Here is an 18,177-nt window from a genome sequence, read left to right as displayed (position 1 = left end):
CTGCTTTCTGGTGGTTGTTTTAGCAGTCCATGTCCTGAAAAGAGCTGAGTGCAGGGTACTTGTCGGAAGAGAAGGCATTCAAATGAGCATTTAACTGCATTAATTAAACATGAACTTTGGGTGGAGATTTATGACTGGTCGTGGACATGCTTTTCCCAGTGACAGGCAGCAAATCAGCATGCAGGCACTTTTATCTGAGGCAGGCCTGGCTTTCATGGCAACGAGGGCCAGACACCTTGGGGCTTCAAACAGACATCAGATTAAGCGCTCGGGGAGAATGAAATCTTGTTAAAATGTCAGATGACCTTGGCCAGTCAGTGACTCCAGCCATCATCTTTAGGTCAGAGGGAAGCACTCTGCTTAATGACATTAAACACAGGCCATCGTGCTTGGGCTCGCATCCAAAACCGAGCGACAAACAATGCAGTTGCCTTATGATGGTCTTCTTATACCTGTATCTCTACTTTGTCATCAGTTTCACTTTCTGTAATCAGGTTTATGAAATTATGAGTGAAATAAATATTTTCTTTTTCATAGCAGACCTGTGTAAAAAGTTGAGAATTGCCCAGCTCAATGAAAGCTCAAGAAAGTGTCTGAGGCTCAAAATGGCGGTAAAGTTTAAACAGGTTTTTTTTTTGTTCCAGCTTTTATTAGATGCATTATGCTTCTTTGCAGATGTCAGTCATGATTTGGGGATTAGATTTTACTTTGAAGTGAGCTTCTGATTGTAACAATCGTTTTGTTATCCGAGAACCGTGACTCTACGGTGAAGAATATGCTAACATATTGCGAGCTTGATGCCGTTGTTGTTGTTGAAGATATTTGTATCTCTTGCCCACCTAGATTCCTTTTGGAGTTGTTTTCCTGTGACTGACCTTCGATCCTTTTGTTTGTAGATCACTTCCGAAGTACACCTGTTCAGTCACACCAAGGGCAAAAGGCACCAGCAGGCAGTGAGGGAGAGCAGCAGCATCCAGGGAAGAGAGCTGTCAGATGAGGAGGTGGTAAGTAGACACCCTAAACTGTTTCCCGACTAAACTAGAAACATATATGGGTGGAAAAAACCTAACACAATTCCTCTCGGAGCATAATCTCACAAAACATAGTACATCTAACGCGAAGCTTCAATATAAATGAACATATCTCGCTAATGTTTCTTGTGTCTGTGGGGCAATAAATGACTGAGTTCAGTGACACAGTGGAAGGGTGTGATCAGCCCTTGTCCCTGTACGTCTTTGTTAACAAAGTGCCTGTCTTGTGGGTGCTTCTTATTCAACACAGACACACTCACTGCAATATGAGATTGCCTTTTGCAGTGGGGTCTTTGTAGAGCTGACAACTGTTGGTGCTATATGCTGCACCTTTGGCCTCCACATCTCCATTTTTTTTTTTTTTTTCTTCTACCTGACAGAGTGGTAAACAAGCATTAAGCAACTGCTCGAAAGCATTAATATGTTTAAAGTCTGACAGATACATGAACTCTAAATTAAGCAAGGTAATGGATTAAATTGGCTTCTGTATAATTCAAAATTATTTCTTTCCATAACCGACTTCAAACTATGATTTAGATCTATTAAAGTTATTATGGAGCGCAATGTAGAACAGTGAAGGAAAATTGCACTGGGAGAGAATTATTACAGAAAGTTGGCACTGTAAAATTATTAATCAGGAATGTCTTGTGTTCTAATTAGAAACAAAAATGTTACTCCTGGAAATCACATTAAAGTTTTTTTTTTTTTTTTTTTTTTTAAATTTCCAGCCGTTTTTATTTGCGGTGTGTGAAGGCAGTCTGGCTGCGAACTTGTTTGGATACTTTTATCATAGGCCTTTAGCCTTCCATATTTATGTCTCGTCCCATTTTGGTGTGCCGTATTTCATTCATGCAACCGCTACCTATTTTCCAGTCGAGGCTTCCATAACTCTTAGCGTTGTGAAAGATTTTTAATTAAAATTAAGACGGTTGGCTGAACCGTGTAGAGGTCACAGCATAGTTTCTCTGTGGAAGCGGCACCTCCACAGCCCTCTCTCCTCGTATTTGGTCACATTTTGTCTTTTTAAAGACTCGTGGATTAAATTGAAAATAAGGTGATTATCAACAGGGATGGATCGATGGGCCTGGGGAACGCTCACAGCTGCCATTGCTCTTCTTACTTACTTTTATTGGTCATCATCTGTCGTGCTTTAACATAATATACGGGAAGCTCCTGACCAACCATTTACTGTTCATCCTTGACACGCGAGCAAAAAAAAACTTCCTAAGGGTTGTACCTGCCTCGATTTGATTATTCTATATCATTTATGCTCTTTTTGGTTTAAGACCTGACTATCCACACCTATTAAAATGAATACACAAACTGGGAACTGATGGGGGGGCAAGATAGAGAGCATGCCACCTGATACACCATATGTTCACCTTGAACCTGTATGACGTGTAGCTGTCTGTCTGACATCGGGGGAAGGCCTTCCTATGCCATCCATTGTGTGACACAAAGGAGTGGAGGATGGGAGGGTCATACGAGTGTGACACTGGGAGGATGTATGGGCCCTGAGCAGGTCATGGTGTGATGTTTGGAGTAGTCTCCCGTTTCTTCCATTACCTACAGAAAACACTGTGGTATTGTGAGGCAGTTCTTGCCCCAGGCACATCTCTCTCACCAATTCTCTCTCTTGCCCCACTATTATCTCTCAGCTGCAACAAAAACACCTGTCTATCTCACAACTTCCTCTACTAGTTCATTCGCCTGCCAGAGCGTCTGAAAGTTCTATCCAGAAAGCGCCCAAAGATTTTCACTATAAAAGTTGTACGGCTACATTCACTTATTTTCAGACTGCTTTTTTTTTTTAAAATTATATATATATATATATATATATATATATATATATATATATATATATATATATAATATATATATATAATATATATATATATATATAATATAATTTTTTTTTTTTTAATGAACAACATGACCATTGATCAGAAAGAGAGCTGAATGGAAAAGCAGTTTTCTTTTATATATTTCACTCCAGTCAGTGCTGAATGATTTGTTTGGCTTCCTTAATTTGATTTGTGTAGTTTACTTTAGTTAGGCTCTGTAGTAAAAGCTTAGTCCAGCAGTAGATTCACTGCAGAGCTTGTTCTGAGGTTCTCCTCCAACGGTGCTCTGATATATAATCTCAAGATGGTGCACGTCTTTGAGGTGTTACAGAAACAATCCCATTAATGGCGCAGCAGGAGAAGTAGATCGCCTTTCAGAGAGATTACTCGCCAGATGCCTCTCTGGCCAGCGGGATCCAATGGTTATGACTGCAAGGCTCAACTCCTGCTCCCAGGGGGATGTGAAGTGTCTTGCGCGCGCGCGCACACACACATGACGCACACACATGACACACACAGTCTCTCTTACCCACAACTCATTTATTTACACTGATAGAAACTGGAAAAAGTGTGCATGATTGCGAGTTTACAGAGTTTATGGATTAATAGAGTAGCCTCAATATAGTGTATCACTTACATAAGGAATTCAAGACAATAAGGCATGCTTTTATAGGAAATGAATCAACAGCAGGGTGGTGTGATGCGACCCGACATGAAGTAAAGTTACTTTTACAACCCCAAAGTTGATTCTTTTCAGTGACAGCACTCCCTAAAGTGTTTTATTCCTCTTATACCGCAGCAGTTTGTCACCGGTTACAATTTTTTATTCATTAAAGCACTATACATACATTTAGCTGTTGTGGAACATCCATGAGAAGTTACTTCCTGTTATCACTTGAGTTATATCAGCTAGGTCACGTTTCAAAGGTAGATGCGGAAGCAATCGCAGATTTTAAACGTTTTATTATATAAATCAACAAAACACAAAAGATACTAAGACTGATGCAAAACACTGTGGCACAGTCTACACAAAAACTAACAGGACCAAAACACGGGAACATGGACAAGGGTAGTCTAAGACAAACGTAAGACAGGGAAGCAGTGCAAACAATGGCTATATATAGTCGTGCTCGTTAACAGAAACGTGATTCAGGTGCAGGTGGTCATGTGACATTGTAGTGCAGTGGCTGATGGGAACTGAAGTCCAGAGTTACCTCCTTGATATATGACAAGCTATAAATAGTCATTTCCTCACTTTTTCTCCTGAAGTTAATAATATAAACAATGCAGCTTGTGTTACTGAGAAACAGCAAAGCTCAGACTCCTCTGTCCTGGAGGTTTTCCCATGGTGGAAAACTCGCTGACCGTTACAAAACACTGACATCCTTCCATAAAATATTAAATAAACACCACCTTACAGAAAGCTACAGCATAATCATTGATGTTTTGGTTAAACAACGCATTTTTAAATCTGTTTATTATTACCGTAGGTTGTTTAGTATCTGCCATACTGGTTCCTGTGAATGAGCTGTTACTATAGAAACAGTAACATTTTAGAATGAGTGCATTAATCTAAACATGACAGCACCTTCTGCCCAGTCAGATTAGAGAATTCGACGGCACTGTGGTGTAATAGAAGTGTGCACGCAAGTACTGAATACAGAACTTATTCATTCTTGATAATGATTATTAATGAAATATAAATATATGCAGTTTGATATTAAAAAAATCCAGCTTGTAAAAAAAATAAATAAATAGATGAAATCTATATATATCCTCACCATTTCTTAACTTCCAAAACCTGTCTGGAATATTTTCGTGTTAAGTTTGACTGTTTCAGCAATTATCTTTTTTTATTTATTTATTTATTTTTTAACGTGATATAGAGTAGTGCACTATAAAATAGAGCTTTGTACTGAACACATGCAATTAAGAGAAATAGTTTATTAGATGATCTGTATACACTGTGCATTGGAGCCAGTGATGGAGAGCATAATTATAGCTCCTAATTCTTAATTAGCCTGTGCAGTTCCAGGAACAGTAGTTATTAAGGAAAGTTAATGATTAGTAATTACCCGTGTTCGCTACTTATATGCATACACATTAGAGATTAATTCATAGTGACCCCTTGTACTTACATGTTGCCACACTTATAAGCAATGTAAACTGAGTCAGAGGAATTTTGCACAGGAGTTTTGAATGAGAGATTAGTGCAGAAGTCTGACATGCCAACATCTTTCCCATATTTCACCTGTGTGATAAGAACTGACATTGTGTTCCCTGCAGTAAAACTTACCTGGAATGGTAGCAGAGCGGGTGGGTAGAGGCTCTGAATGCAAACCCTTCTCTATCCACTCTATCTGTCCATTCTCTGAGGTGCTGTATGACAGGATAATTGGATAATTGCATTCTGGCACATGCGTCATTTAAATTGAGTTACATCCGTCTTTCTTCCCATGGATGTATCAGCATTATCTGAGTAGACCCAGTGGTGTCTAGCTGGGAAGTTATACCTCTCTTTCTTAGCATTTCCGCTGCCCTCACACTGCAGGCGAAGGGGGAGATGCAGGAGAAATTACTGTGCACAATGCACAACTGATAACACCTGTGCTTTCAGCTTACCTTTACCGTTAGAACTTAAAGGGTGTGCATTGTTCAGAGACTCCTTGGATACTGTACATACAGTTCATCTCTGGCAGGCTGCTCTGTTAATGTTAAGATCCCTTGAGTGTAGCTAGGTTGATTCTCATGGCCTCCATGTTTGAATGACAGGGTATCAGATTTTAGGTGTGCAGTGAGGTTGAGGGGATTTGCCATCTTTTTAGTCAAGTGCTTACATGTAAAAATATAATTATTATTATTTATTTATTTCAACAAACAGTGATGTGCTTAAACTGTTACACTTTAAAGTTAAAACTAGTGTTGCACTTGAACAGTCAAATGTGTTTTTTTTTGTTGTTTGTTTGTTTTTTTGTTTTGTTTGTTTTTTGGTATGGTTCTCCAGTTGGCATGTTCTTTTTTGTTTGTTTGTTTGTTTTTTGAATCTTGAAGTATTTTGTTTTATTAATAGGGGTCCAGGCATTTTTCATCAAACATCTTTATCGCAGTCTACATTTTCTTCTGTGCGGACATCAAACTGGGTCAATAGGTATTGCTTCCTCCACTACTCAGGTGCCTGATCAGCCTGATGGTGGCACTGATGGTAGTACTGTAGCTACCTCTGATTTCTTGGCTTAGTGGGAATTTGGACCATTTTGCTCTCCCTACTTAGAGCTTGAGCTAATTTGCTAAATATAAAATATCTGCTTATGTGTACTAGTTCTAGGATTTTTGGAATATATTCCCCACATTTTTGTTCCATTACTCTCTATATTCTGAAACTCATTTATCTAAACAATCATCTTAATATTTGTAAACAATTTGGCCACTACATGCCAACACATCCTAGCAGGGCCAGAGCTTAATTTACTGCAACAGCTATAACTCATGGTTGGTTTTATGGATTTGAATGAAACTTGAAAGCCCCACTCAGGAGAAGATTCTGATGGTATGTGCAGTGTTGGAGTTGTCGTCATCCATAGTGGGTGGGGTTAAGTTCAAATAACTGATTCTTTTCTGCAAGTGGATTTTTAATGATGACCTGATTTAAAAACGTGGCCGCCGTCATACGATTAGTTTCAGCAGGTTTTTCACAGATTGGATGAGGATGAACAGACTTGAACAGTATTTTCATCTGTGATCTATTTTGTCTTTTTTTTGGTCTTATGTACAGCTTGGCAGGAACTGGCCACTGTGGGCTCTATTTGTGACTGCTGCTTGGACCCCACAGATCACTGCTTGTGGCTATATTTGTTGTTGTTATTGTTGTTATTATTATTATTATTATTATTATTATTATTATTATTATTTTCAACAACATTATATTAAGTGATATTTCAGACTTCCTTTATTGACTTTATCATATCAGTTACTCACACCCCCAACTAAAGCCAAGATACAACAAAAAAAGAACTAAACTGTATTGATGTACAGAACATTACTTAAGCAATCAAATAGCAGCAAATTTGTGCAATTATAGTATGCATTGCTAATAAGAGTCAATGAGAGATTTCCTGAAGGACAGTGAACAGCACAAGACCATCCATTTGGGTCTAACAGCAAGGTAGTGTGGTCTGACTGCCCAAAAGTTGAACCTATCTAATTGTTTTAAAAAGAAACATCCTCTCACATTCAACTACTTCTATTTCCAGCAGCAGGTCTATGGAATGTTCACGCAGGTGAGCAGGAACCCTAGACATCTTTCTTCTGGTGTTTTTCAGAGTCACTAGAAAGGTCTCTTTAGTGTCCCGAGTTATTGTAACTGTGACCTTAATTGCCTACCGCCTGTAAATTGTTAGTATCTTAAGGACTGTTCCACAGGTGCATGTGCAATAATTGTTTATGGTTCATTGATCAAGCATGAAAAACATAGTTTAAACCCATTCCAATAAAGATCTGTAAAGCTTATTTGGATTTTACGAAATTATCTTTCAATTAAAAATAAAAGGGACTTTCTTTTTTTTTTTTTTTTTTTTTTGCTGAGTTTAGTAGTCATCAGAGTCACATAATTAGTGGAATGGAGTTCAATTGTTATGTGATCCCAATATAAATACGTCTGTTCCTGGAAGGCCTCAGAAAACATACCTAAACTAATATCATTATGAAGACCAAGGATCTATCAAAACAAGTCAGTGTCCACATACTTCCCAAACAGCAGGCTGTGTTTATTCACTGGTTTAAAATAATAATAATAATTAAAAAAAAAAAGCCAAAACCTTGCTAGAAGACTGTTGGAGTTGTCTTATTTGTGCACAAAAAAATATATTCTTTTGTGCACAAATAAGATTAAATTAACTGATTTTGGGAGTGGATAGGTGAGAAGATACATGGCTTTATCCGATTTTAAAACCTTTACAACACAAGCATATACATAACATACTATTCTAGAGCAGCATACAAGTCCACACAGAGTTTGCAACTGGTGAATGATCTCTAGGTGCCTCAACATTTGACTTCATTTTCATGACCAGTTTGCTATAGGCAACTCTTCCCATGCATTTTCACAGCACGTGTCTGAAATCATTTTAAGATCTTCATGTGTGGTTTCTTTGGTGCCAGACTGTTACCTTCCACACCTGAGGGACAGAGCTGGTATCCAGTAACTGTTGAAAGACTCCTGTCAGCACTTACCCAGCTGAACAGAGCATTCCCTCAGAACGTAGTCTTTCTATCCCCAGTGCCCAAAAGACTCCGAGCGATTGATGCAGAACAAAATGGGGTTTGATGTGTTGGATAAACAGAATCAGGATTTCCATAGTGTTCTTGTTTGCTCCTCTACATCCATAGTTCTTGAAGTGGGGTCTACAGTTATATTATTATTTGTACAGGATGATATAGATCTCATTATCGTTATTAAATGCTTTCAAAGTTATCGTTATTACTTAGTTATCATGTAATTCTGTGCCTCTTGATATGATATAAAAAATGTTGATACTACCTTTCAACACAGTGTGACGGTTTTGGGTTCTTTGGTTGGGTATGTGCAGAAATATGAAGTTCTTATGTGTGCGTGCTCATTTTATGAATCTCTGATTGTTTATTCCACAGGAGCACCTGTCTTTAAAGAAGTACATCGTAGACATAATGACTGACACCACTGTGACTCCTGAGACTAACCAGGACGGAGAGGAGAGGCAGAAAGCACGGAAAAAGGCCAAGAAACTCCGTGCACGGATGAACTCAAGGTGATTGTTTCCCCCCCCCCCCCCCTTAGTCTATTCTGTCTTTGTACTGTCTCTCTCTCTTTTTCTCTCCTTTTACTCGCTTCTCGCTGTTTCTCTCATGCCTGACAGTCACTCATATGACTCTAAGGACAACATGTCAACATATGAGAGCTTTATGAGTGACAAGGAGATGGAGAGCAGAGGCACTGTGCATCTTGGCTGTCTGCAGAGCAACACTGATGAGCTTAATTTATGGCCACTTTGTGTGATTGGGGAGGAAAAACTGAGAATCGATCTGGAAGGCTCCCTCACTTTCACCTGTTAAGAGCTTTTCTCCTAATTGGTTGCCACTGCGCTGCCAAAACTGAAGCCTCCTCTGGTGTACAATGGTATGTTAAAGTATGTGTAAACCATGCTTGTTTTTCTCTCCCCCCCCCCCCTATTGATTTTTAAATGAAGTATCAAAGAAAATCAATAGTAATCAACAAATAGGAGGCAGCGTGCCTCAGTGTCAAATCCTAGACCTGGGCACTATAAATTTAGCTCCTTGTCACAACTGTAGTGTGTGTTTATGTTTTACTGTGACAGGAGGGAGACAGATAGAGAGTTGAGACACATGCAGTTATTTTTCATGGTGTCGTAAGGAGGAGTCAGGAGAGATTAAGCTGCTGTGGGTGTGTCTAGCTGAGCTCAGTCTTTAATCCTACATTGCCCTCCCTATACGCCTCTTGGAGCATCTATGTGACTTGACGGTTAAGACTCTGGGTTACTGATCGGAAGGTCGGGGTTCAAACCCCAGCACTGCCAGGCTGCCAATGTTGGGCCCTTGAGCAAGGCGCTTAACCCTCTCTGCTCCGGGGGCGCCGTATCATGGCTGACCCTGCGCTCTGACCCCAACCTCCTAGCATGCTGGGATATTTCAAGAAAAAAGAATTTAACTGTGCTGTAATTTATGTGTCCAATAAAGGCTCATCATGTATTTTGGGTTATATTGTAGGAAATAACAGTTTGTAGCAGCTGTAAAATGTAAGCTCAATTGTAGCCTAGTTTAAAAATAAATGTACACTACTTTCGAGTTTATGGACTACTAGAAAATGCATGGTTGCAGCAAGTAGCATAGTTTTAACTGGAGACTCATCAATGGCATTTTTTCAGGCTGAGTTCGAGTACATGTTGTTTTGGTATTTGTTGATTCCCCATGATACCCCATGGAGTAATTATTAACCTACTTGGATGCCAAATCTGGGCCTCATAGAACATTTTTACTTGGCTCTGTTTGTTGTTCACTGCTAACAATGAACTTACCTGCTAAGTTTTATGTTTAACATGTTATGACATTTAAACAGGATCTTAATAAGGAGAGCGAGGGCATTTACCTCGATTGAGTCGTAGAGCAGTTATGAGCGAGAAAATGAATGCAAGTATGAATGCTGTGACTTGCACCTTGACTCACAAGCAATGTATACACCCTGGTGACAGGAAGCACACATGTATCAGTGCTCGGTACGCCTTACAGCTCCACACCCGTGAATACATCTGCGTGTGGATAATTTAAGGCACCTTGTGCTCATTTTTAATGCCCATGCTTGCTGATGCTGCTCTGCGCACCTCACACTCTCGGTTCAAAATGCTACTTCAAAATCATAATACGTTTTATCAGGTTATTTGTATTTTAGCAAGATGCTGTTGTTGCTCCTCTTGATATTTTCGCAGAGCACAGTTTGCAATCTGCTTTGCTTTGATCATTGTGAAAAACATCCAGATCGTTTTCTTTTTGTGTCATCTGTTCATTAGCGTGGCAGTTGCTTACATCGCATAGTATCACGTGCTATCAGATGTTAGTAAAGGAGCATTTTTAATCAGTTGAAGTCAAAGAGCACGGGAACAGAGCGATACATGATACCAGTATCGATGTCAACGCATCCCTAGTATTAATATTTCTCAAATTAAAACTAGAGCTGCAACAACTAATCGATAATAATCGATTATGAAAATCGTTGTCAACAAATCTCATTATGGGTTTGTTGGTCTGTGCTCGGCACGGGGTGCGTTTACTCATTACATTACTTCTGTTCCAAAAACACGCTTCAGAGAGTAAATACTAAATGTGTGTCCCAAATGATGTACTACACACTTACACTATGCACTCTGTACTCTGCCTTCTAGTGTGTGAAGTTTAGAAAGGTAATATCGTCTCAAAAGGAACACTAGCGGTTTTTTTACTAACCGGAAGTATAAGCTGCTTCCTAGTCGACGGCGCATGACGTCATACACACGTAATGCGATGCCTCTAGCTTTAGCAGATACCCAGAGTCACTGACAATGACTTTCTTCACTTTACTCTTTGTCAACGTTACTTTTTAAAAAAAAAAAAAAAGCCTAAATACTATTATATAATATAAACTTATATATTAGTTTATATTATATACAAGTATTTATGCATTATTTCTATGGATGCACAAAAAGCACGTATTGAAATAAAATGGCTGGATCGGGAAGGGGTCACAAGGTTGTGATGGCCTTTAACTGGAAACATGGCAAGCACGTCACACGACACTGTTACGAAACTTATTAATTCAATAATTCAAAAAGACGAAGTTTTGTGGACCAACCGAGAAGGCACAGCTGGTGTGGTGCCGACAAACATGGTCCCCTACAGTATGTATGAAGACTTTTGGGACACCTTGTACTATGTCAGGTTTTAACTAGCCCTTGAGTTAAATGATGATTTTTAGTCACTGTCAAAATTCATGTTACTTTATCTTCAGATAAATTCATTCAGACAAGTTTCCAGTTAAAGGCGCCTAACAAGCTCCTGGGGGAAGGCCCGAGGGCGAGTTCTGCTCTCTAAACAGGGCCAGGCTGGGCTTGCTCATTAATATCTCAGCAGCTCGGACTGGTGAGTGGCACTCTGCAGGGCTGGAGCTGAGAAAGTGACGGGCCTGAGCCCCCTCTGCTCGCTGTCACTCGCTGCTTAAGCCCTGGAGCGCCAAGCCTGAGAGAGAACAGGCACTCACAATCATAAATCACTGCCGCCTTTGGTCCCGGCATGGCAAGTTTAGCGGCTCCACCGCTGGGTGGAAATGAGGCATTTTATAGGAGCACAGGGTGGTGTTTGGAAAAGGCAAGAGAGCTTTTGACAGGCCTCCCAGGTTGCCCTGTCCTCTACTGTCATCGTTAAGCTCTTTTAGTCCTGACTATGATTGACCTGGGGACGAGTCCAGCACTATTTCCTTAGAAGTGTATTTTACAGATAAATTTCTTGTGTTTTCTTCCTCGTGTAAATATGTGGATGTTGTGAACCTTTCTGAAAGTAATGCCATTGTCTCTCTTTCTTGTGTGTGATGTTCGGTCCAGTGTATAGGTTGTCTTTTCCCCCGGTTTAGAAACAGAGTGCTCAGTGTACAGAACTGCATACAAAGGACCCCCTGTTTAATGCATAGCACTCTCACTAAGTTTACCAAAAAATTTCCTCTGGCAGGGAAAGAGGCGTCGAGCATGTGATGTGGACATACAGAAGTCGACAAAGGCACAACAAAAAAAACACAGTTCCCTTCTTTTCCCCCCTGACATGTTTTATATATAACGAAGGCTGCACCTGAACTGATCCTACGTTTTATGACTCCGGCATCTAGATTACGTCCATGTCCTTATGTGCATTTGTAGAATTTATAGATGGGTCCCAGTTTGTTCCTTTTTGTACATTTTCCACGGCTCCAGTTTTAATTCCTTATCCGTCAGCAGTGAAGTTCCATGATTGAAAGCCTCTCAAACCCAGCATTAAAATATTGCAGCAGCACCTGGCCAAATCCTCCATGTAACCGGTAGTGCCAAACCCCCGAGTTCTCGTTGCACCTTTTAAAACGGATACAGTGTATTTGTTTTTTTTTATCCATCTGGACGCACGGACATTTTTATGGCCCAGTTTAGGGGGGCCCACTATCTCTATGCAGCATGCGTGGAGGTGAATTTTGGGGCAGATCATGATGAATTGATTATTAGTTCTGCATTGTAGCCGTGTAGCTCCCCTACCCCCCTTTAATTCTGATTACTAATATTTATAACTCCCTTGCCCATTTAACAGGGCCTGCCGCCGCCAGTGATTGATGGCCCGGCCATTGCTCCCCGTTTAACCTGCACGGGTATAAAGCTGTCAGAGATGAATATTGTAATTCGCAGGATGATGAAGGGGCCAGGTATAGTTCAAGCCTTCCCTCAATACTCTGCTGTATTCTTTATGCGGCCTCTCTGAGGTTGTGGTAAATAATGCACCGTAGCATTGGGCTTTGTACTTCTCAATGTACAGCAAGGGTGGTCTGTGTAACCAGTGTCTAGATTAAATCTCTGTGACTTAGGTAGCCTTTACCTAAATCTCTGTCTCTCTGTTTTTAAACTCCAGAAAGGTGTTAAATATCTAAACATCTGACATTTCTACCTGAACTTTTTTTTTTTAATGTAACATTGGTGTAGACTCTAAACTTCACATACCTCTTTTAAGAACTTTTTTTTTCTTATGAGTGTCTAAAGAAAAGATTTAACGTTGACGTAAGCCTGGGGGTCATTACATGCTACGTAGTTCACTGTGGCCTTTTCCCCAGCATTCCTGTCCCCTTGAGGTGTATTATCAAATTCAAGTTTATAGTGTTCAGACTGATTTATTCCCCTCTTAAAGATCAAAAATAAGGCTTTTTTAATCCAACATCTGCTGAAGGCATTTGATTTGATTTTTTTTTTTTTAATTTCCCACTTACCCTGGTCAGTAATTAAACACTCAACTTATCATTAATTAATCACGCTAAGCTCAATTCATGTTTGGCATACATTAAAGTGAAAATTGCATATTGAGAACAACAATGTGTCAGTACACTTCTGAGCATTTGAACTAAACTTTTATTGATGTGTATTTAAATGTGCACCTTTATGGGCTGACAGATGAGGGCTGTTTTTGGATTGAATTACACTGGCAGCCCCAACAGAAATGCTTTTTACTCTGCCACTAGTCTTAGACTTTGTCTGGAAAAGCAGTCTTTAAAATATTGATATTAAATATACAGTGCCCTCCACTAATATTGGCACCCTTGGTAAATATGAGCAAAGAAGGCGGTGAAGAATTGTCTTTAGTGCTTAACCTTTTGATCTTTTCTTAAAGAAATTTAAAAATATATACACTGCTCTCATGGATATCAAACAATTGCAAACAAAACACAGGTTTATCAAAAAAAAATCTTTGTTAAATATAGGTGTGCAACAATTATTGGCACCCCTATGAATTCATATAAGAAAAATATATTTCAAGTATATTCCCATTGATATTTTACATTTTTTAGTACACCTGGGTGACTAGGAACAGGAAATTGTTTGACCATGACTTCCTGTTTCACAGGGGTATAAAAAAGGAGGTAACACACAGGCCAAATTCCAAAAATGGCTTACTGACTACAAAGTCAAGGTCCTGCCATGGCCATTCCAGTCCCCTGACTTGAAATGCATAGAAAACCTGTGGGGTGAACTGAAGGAGAATCCACCAGCATGGACCTCGAAATTTGAAGGATCTGGAGAGGTTCTGTATGGAGGAATGGTCTCAGATCCCTTGCCATGTATTCTCCAACCTCATCAGGCATTATAGGAGAAAACTCAGAGATGTTATCTTGGCAAAGGGAGGTAGCACAAAGTTTTGACTAAAAGGGTGCCAATAATTGTTACACACCTATATTTAACAAAGATATAGATTTTTTGTATAAACTTATGTTTTGTTTGCAATTGTGTGATATCCATGAGAGCAGAGTATTTTTGTGAATTTCTTTAACAAAAGATCAAAAAGTTAAAAAATAAAGAAAATTTTCACAGCCTTATTTACTCATATTTACCAAGGGTGCCAAAATTAGTGGAGGGCACTGTAGACATGGCCCTGGTTTTCTGGGAACATTCATCTTTCAGTACGGTCTTCCGGAAAGTGGCAGAGTTTATCAGCCGCAGGTCATCTCTCCCTCGGGTGGTTTGTCAGGAGCTGATCGATCAGTCTTACCGGTGAGATGTAGCATGGACAGGAATCTGTCTTGTTGGTGTACCACACCGTGGCTCACGTGGTTGTTGGCTAAACCCCTTAAGCTGGAGATTTGCTGCGATATTTATAAGCACCATTAGCATTTAAACTTGATCTGTAAATGGAATTTGTTTGTCTTCTCATAGTTTGATTTGTGTATGAAGTTCTTCTAAATGGTTTTGTCCAAGTGAACATTTTACTTGTTTGTATGCAAACTTTTGGTTTTTTTTAATGGAAGTTTAGAGAGCAGCTGACAGACTAAATAAACAGTATGAGACACAGATTGACCTCCTGATCTTTTCTTTGTTCTCGCTGTCCTCTTATCTCCTCATGTCCTCAGGCTGACATGTGTAGGAGATCTCTCTCCCTAGCGCGCTCGCTCTCTCTCGCTCTCACTCTCTCGCTCAGGCTCTCTGATGGACTGTTTGTCTTCTTCCTTCTCAGGGCTAAGGAGTATGAGACATCCGTAGAGGCGAAGATGCAGATTCCAGATTCTCCTTACAAGGCCAAGTAAGCTGCCAGTTCTGGTTATAGTGAATGTACACCCACACCTGAGCTGTATCTACAAGTATTTGGCTTGCTCCTATCTCTGAAATGTTGTCTTTTAATCCCTTCACACCCTACACACACTTAACACCTCCCAAAGACTTGTATTATTCAAGAGTGTTTGTGTAAATTTGGATGATAAATGTGGTGGACCAGGCACGATAGATTTTTTTTTTTTTTTTTTTTTTTAATTTTTACTTCTCCCATTTTGCATTTATGAGGCTATGGTCGTTCGTGTGTGGGGGGCTTAGTGGTTAGTACGTTCGCCTCACACCTCCAGGGTCGGGGGTTTGATTCCCACCGTGGCCCTGTGTGTGCAGTGTTTGCATGTTCTCCCCGGGGGTGCTGCGGGGGTTTCCTCCGGGTACTCCGGTTTCTTCCCCCAGTCCAGAGACGTGCATGGTAGGCAGATTGGCGTATGAATGGGTGTATGAAGGCCCGGGGGCCTTCTTCAGTTGTCTTGACTCAGTCTTGCCACTGGATCATGGTGGTCACCAGGAAGTGAGAGTGTGGCCGATGCTGCGCAAGTCTTCCTTACTTTAATCCAATTCACACGCAAGTCGAGTTCCAGTTTGTGTTCTCCATAATGGAGGCAGTCGAAATTGACCGACGAACTCCTGTGTGTGTGTGTGTGTGTGTGTGTGTGTGTGTGTGTGTGTGTGTGTGTGTGTGCGCACGCGTGTGTGTGTGTACGCAGACTGCAGCGACTGGTGAAGGACTTGGGAAAGCAGCTGCAGGGACAGGACAGTGGCCAGTGGGCCAACAACAAAGTGTCTGGCTTGGACAGAACCCTGGGGGAGATCTCCCGCATTCTGGAGAAACAGGTACTATATGTATAATGGAATTAGCAAATGCAATTACATGTGAAATATTGTTTTCTTTTATTTATTTATTACGATAGGTTCCTCCTATTTTGTCCTCGACTTTGTAGTAAGTTTTAAACAGGTCATCACAATCATACCGCTCTGACTCTTACCTGTCCATAGTTCTTTGGCATTGCAGGTCTCCAGATGTCTCTGTGATTGGTTTGCCACAGTGCCCTAGAAGTCTGCCCTATAGTGTGTTCAGATTGTGTGTTTGCATGTGCGTAAGGATTTGAGCGGGAGATAAGCCTCCTGGCTGCTCTGTGTGCAGACTCTCCTAAACCACACAGCTTTGGCTGGAGTCCTCCCTGTCTCAGTCTGCACCGAGTATCACGTTCCTTCCCCAACTCTTTGCCCTTGGTTATTTGGTAACGAGGGCCAGATTAGTTGCATGTTTTCATTGCAGCAGATGTTATTAATCGAGCAGCTACCCATTTGTTAAGCAGCCAAACATGCTTTCCGGTGTTCGTCTGACCTCTCAAGCCTGCCGGTGCACGTTGCGGCTTTACACAAAAACTCGTCGGGTTTGTCGACGTAAAATTTAATCCAAATAATTGGAAACAATAAATGCAACAAAGCATTTAAAGATGTGTTCTCTGGCACTTGGAAGTGTTCCCCATCTTGTCTTTTTCCTGTGAGACACCTGTATTCAGTAGAATAAAACTGTTCAGATCTTTACAATATTGTTTGTTTTGCAGCATTTTATTTTTCAGCAGTTCACATGTTGGATTAATGTGCAGTATTTGCAAAGGCATTACTTCTTGTCCTTTAGTCAGCTAATGCCCAATATTTGTTGCACTTTTTATGACTGGCTGATCAATACTAGGTTGGATAAATGGCAAACATCTGGGTTTTTTTCTATATATTTATATACACAAAGGAAAGAAATGAACAATCCTAGCAAGTGCCATGCTGTAAAAGACCTGGGTGTCTGTGTGGGCGGGAGGATTGGATGTTGATGGTGTCACTGCACTGGCTGGAGGGAGGAGATGCTGGATGTTAATGGTTGAAGGGATTTCTCCAGGGAGAGGGCTAGTGGTGGAACAATCTGGTAAAGCATTGCTAATTGGAGGATAGAGTGGAGTCTGAGTCTTGTATAGAGCAGAGTACTGGTGGAGACGCACCAACTGGCGATACTTTTATTTCTTAACATGTATATGTGTGTTTTATATTAAAATATTGTATTTAGGAGTTCAATTATCAAATGAATCTGATTGTAGGCTGATTGTTTCCCTTCACATTTGCATTGTGGTTGAAATGAGCCTTTTAATGCCATGTAAGACGTGCATGTTAACCATCATATTTGAATGTAGTAAGGTGCAGACACCACTCTGTAGACTATGCCCAGATTAGTCATATCTAATCAGATTAAACACTTTTTATTTGACCTCCCCTAACCAAATCACTGTCTGTGTTATTTTGTTAGATGCGTTTTAAGACTGCAGATTCCCTCCTGCGTTCAAGTGTTTTCTCTCATGCTATCCCAGAGGCCTTGTGGTCTCTCTCATACCGACTGGTTCTAGAGTTTTCCACTGAGACCTGCCTTTGAAGATCCCTCTGTTGCTGTTTTTCTAAGTCAGCAGGAATAGTGAAGTGCTTGTGGAAATGTCAGTTCTCCAAGCTTTTCCTTGGGCTCTTGTGGGGATAGGAGTCTCTCAGTTTTGTATCTGGACTTCATTTGAGCTGTCCGTCAAACCGCGCCGATTCCTTCAGCCGAGCCGTACCCAAAGTGGCGTCACTGGGGTTGTGTGTGAACCAGGCTGCTTAGGCACTTCCTCCTCTAATCCCTGGACAAAGTCAAATAAATATCTGTCTCCTTCACTATGAGGCGTCTGCCCACAAGCTGCTCCGCCTGCTCACTTTTAGTCAGGAGCGTTTAGATTATTTGACCTAACAAGCATCTCTCGTGTCACAGACTCACCTACAGATTTGTTTTTTCACAGTCACCGTATCTGATTCAGTCTTCACTTTCTCAGCTAATTCCTTGAACAACACCCGACACTGCTCCCACTCTTCTCCTCTTTCCTCCCCAGCAGCACTGCTTCAGCTTTAACCGTGGGCTCCGACCCCTGCCCGCCTCTCCCTCTG

General features: G+C 40.6%; 1 protein-coding gene across 6 annotated transcripts in view; it reads left to right on the top strand.

Annotated features, from left to right (window-relative positions):
- scaper (S-phase cyclin A-associated protein in the ER) overlaps positions 1–18,177 on the top strand; it is a 95,623-nt gene that overhangs the window by 41,202 nt on the left and 36,244 nt on the right. For all 6 annotated transcript variants that reach the window (XR_008387772.1, XM_053642446.1, XM_053642445.1 and 3 more), the window contains 4 exons: positions 897–1,004; positions 8,522–8,658; positions 15,125–15,190; positions 15,924–16,050. Coding sequence is in view for 5 of the 6 variants with exons in the window: in XM_053642446.1 (XP_053498421.1) it covers positions 897–1,004; positions 8,522–8,658; positions 15,125–15,190; positions 15,924–16,050 (438 nt within the window). In the remaining variant the exon portion in view is untranslated. The remainder of the gene's footprint in view (positions 1–896; positions 1,005–8,521; positions 8,659–15,124; positions 15,191–15,923; positions 16,051–18,177) is intronic.

Source organism: Ictalurus furcatus, chromosome 14, assembly GCF_023375685.1.
Source record: "Ictalurus furcatus strain D&B chromosome 14, Billie_1.0, whole genome shotgun sequence".
Taxonomy (NCBI): domain Eukaryota; kingdom Metazoa; phylum Chordata; class Actinopteri; order Siluriformes; family Ictaluridae; genus Ictalurus; species Ictalurus furcatus.
The sequence above is the reverse complement of the archived record's forward strand: the minus strand, read 5'-3'. Positions and strand labels throughout refer to the sequence as shown.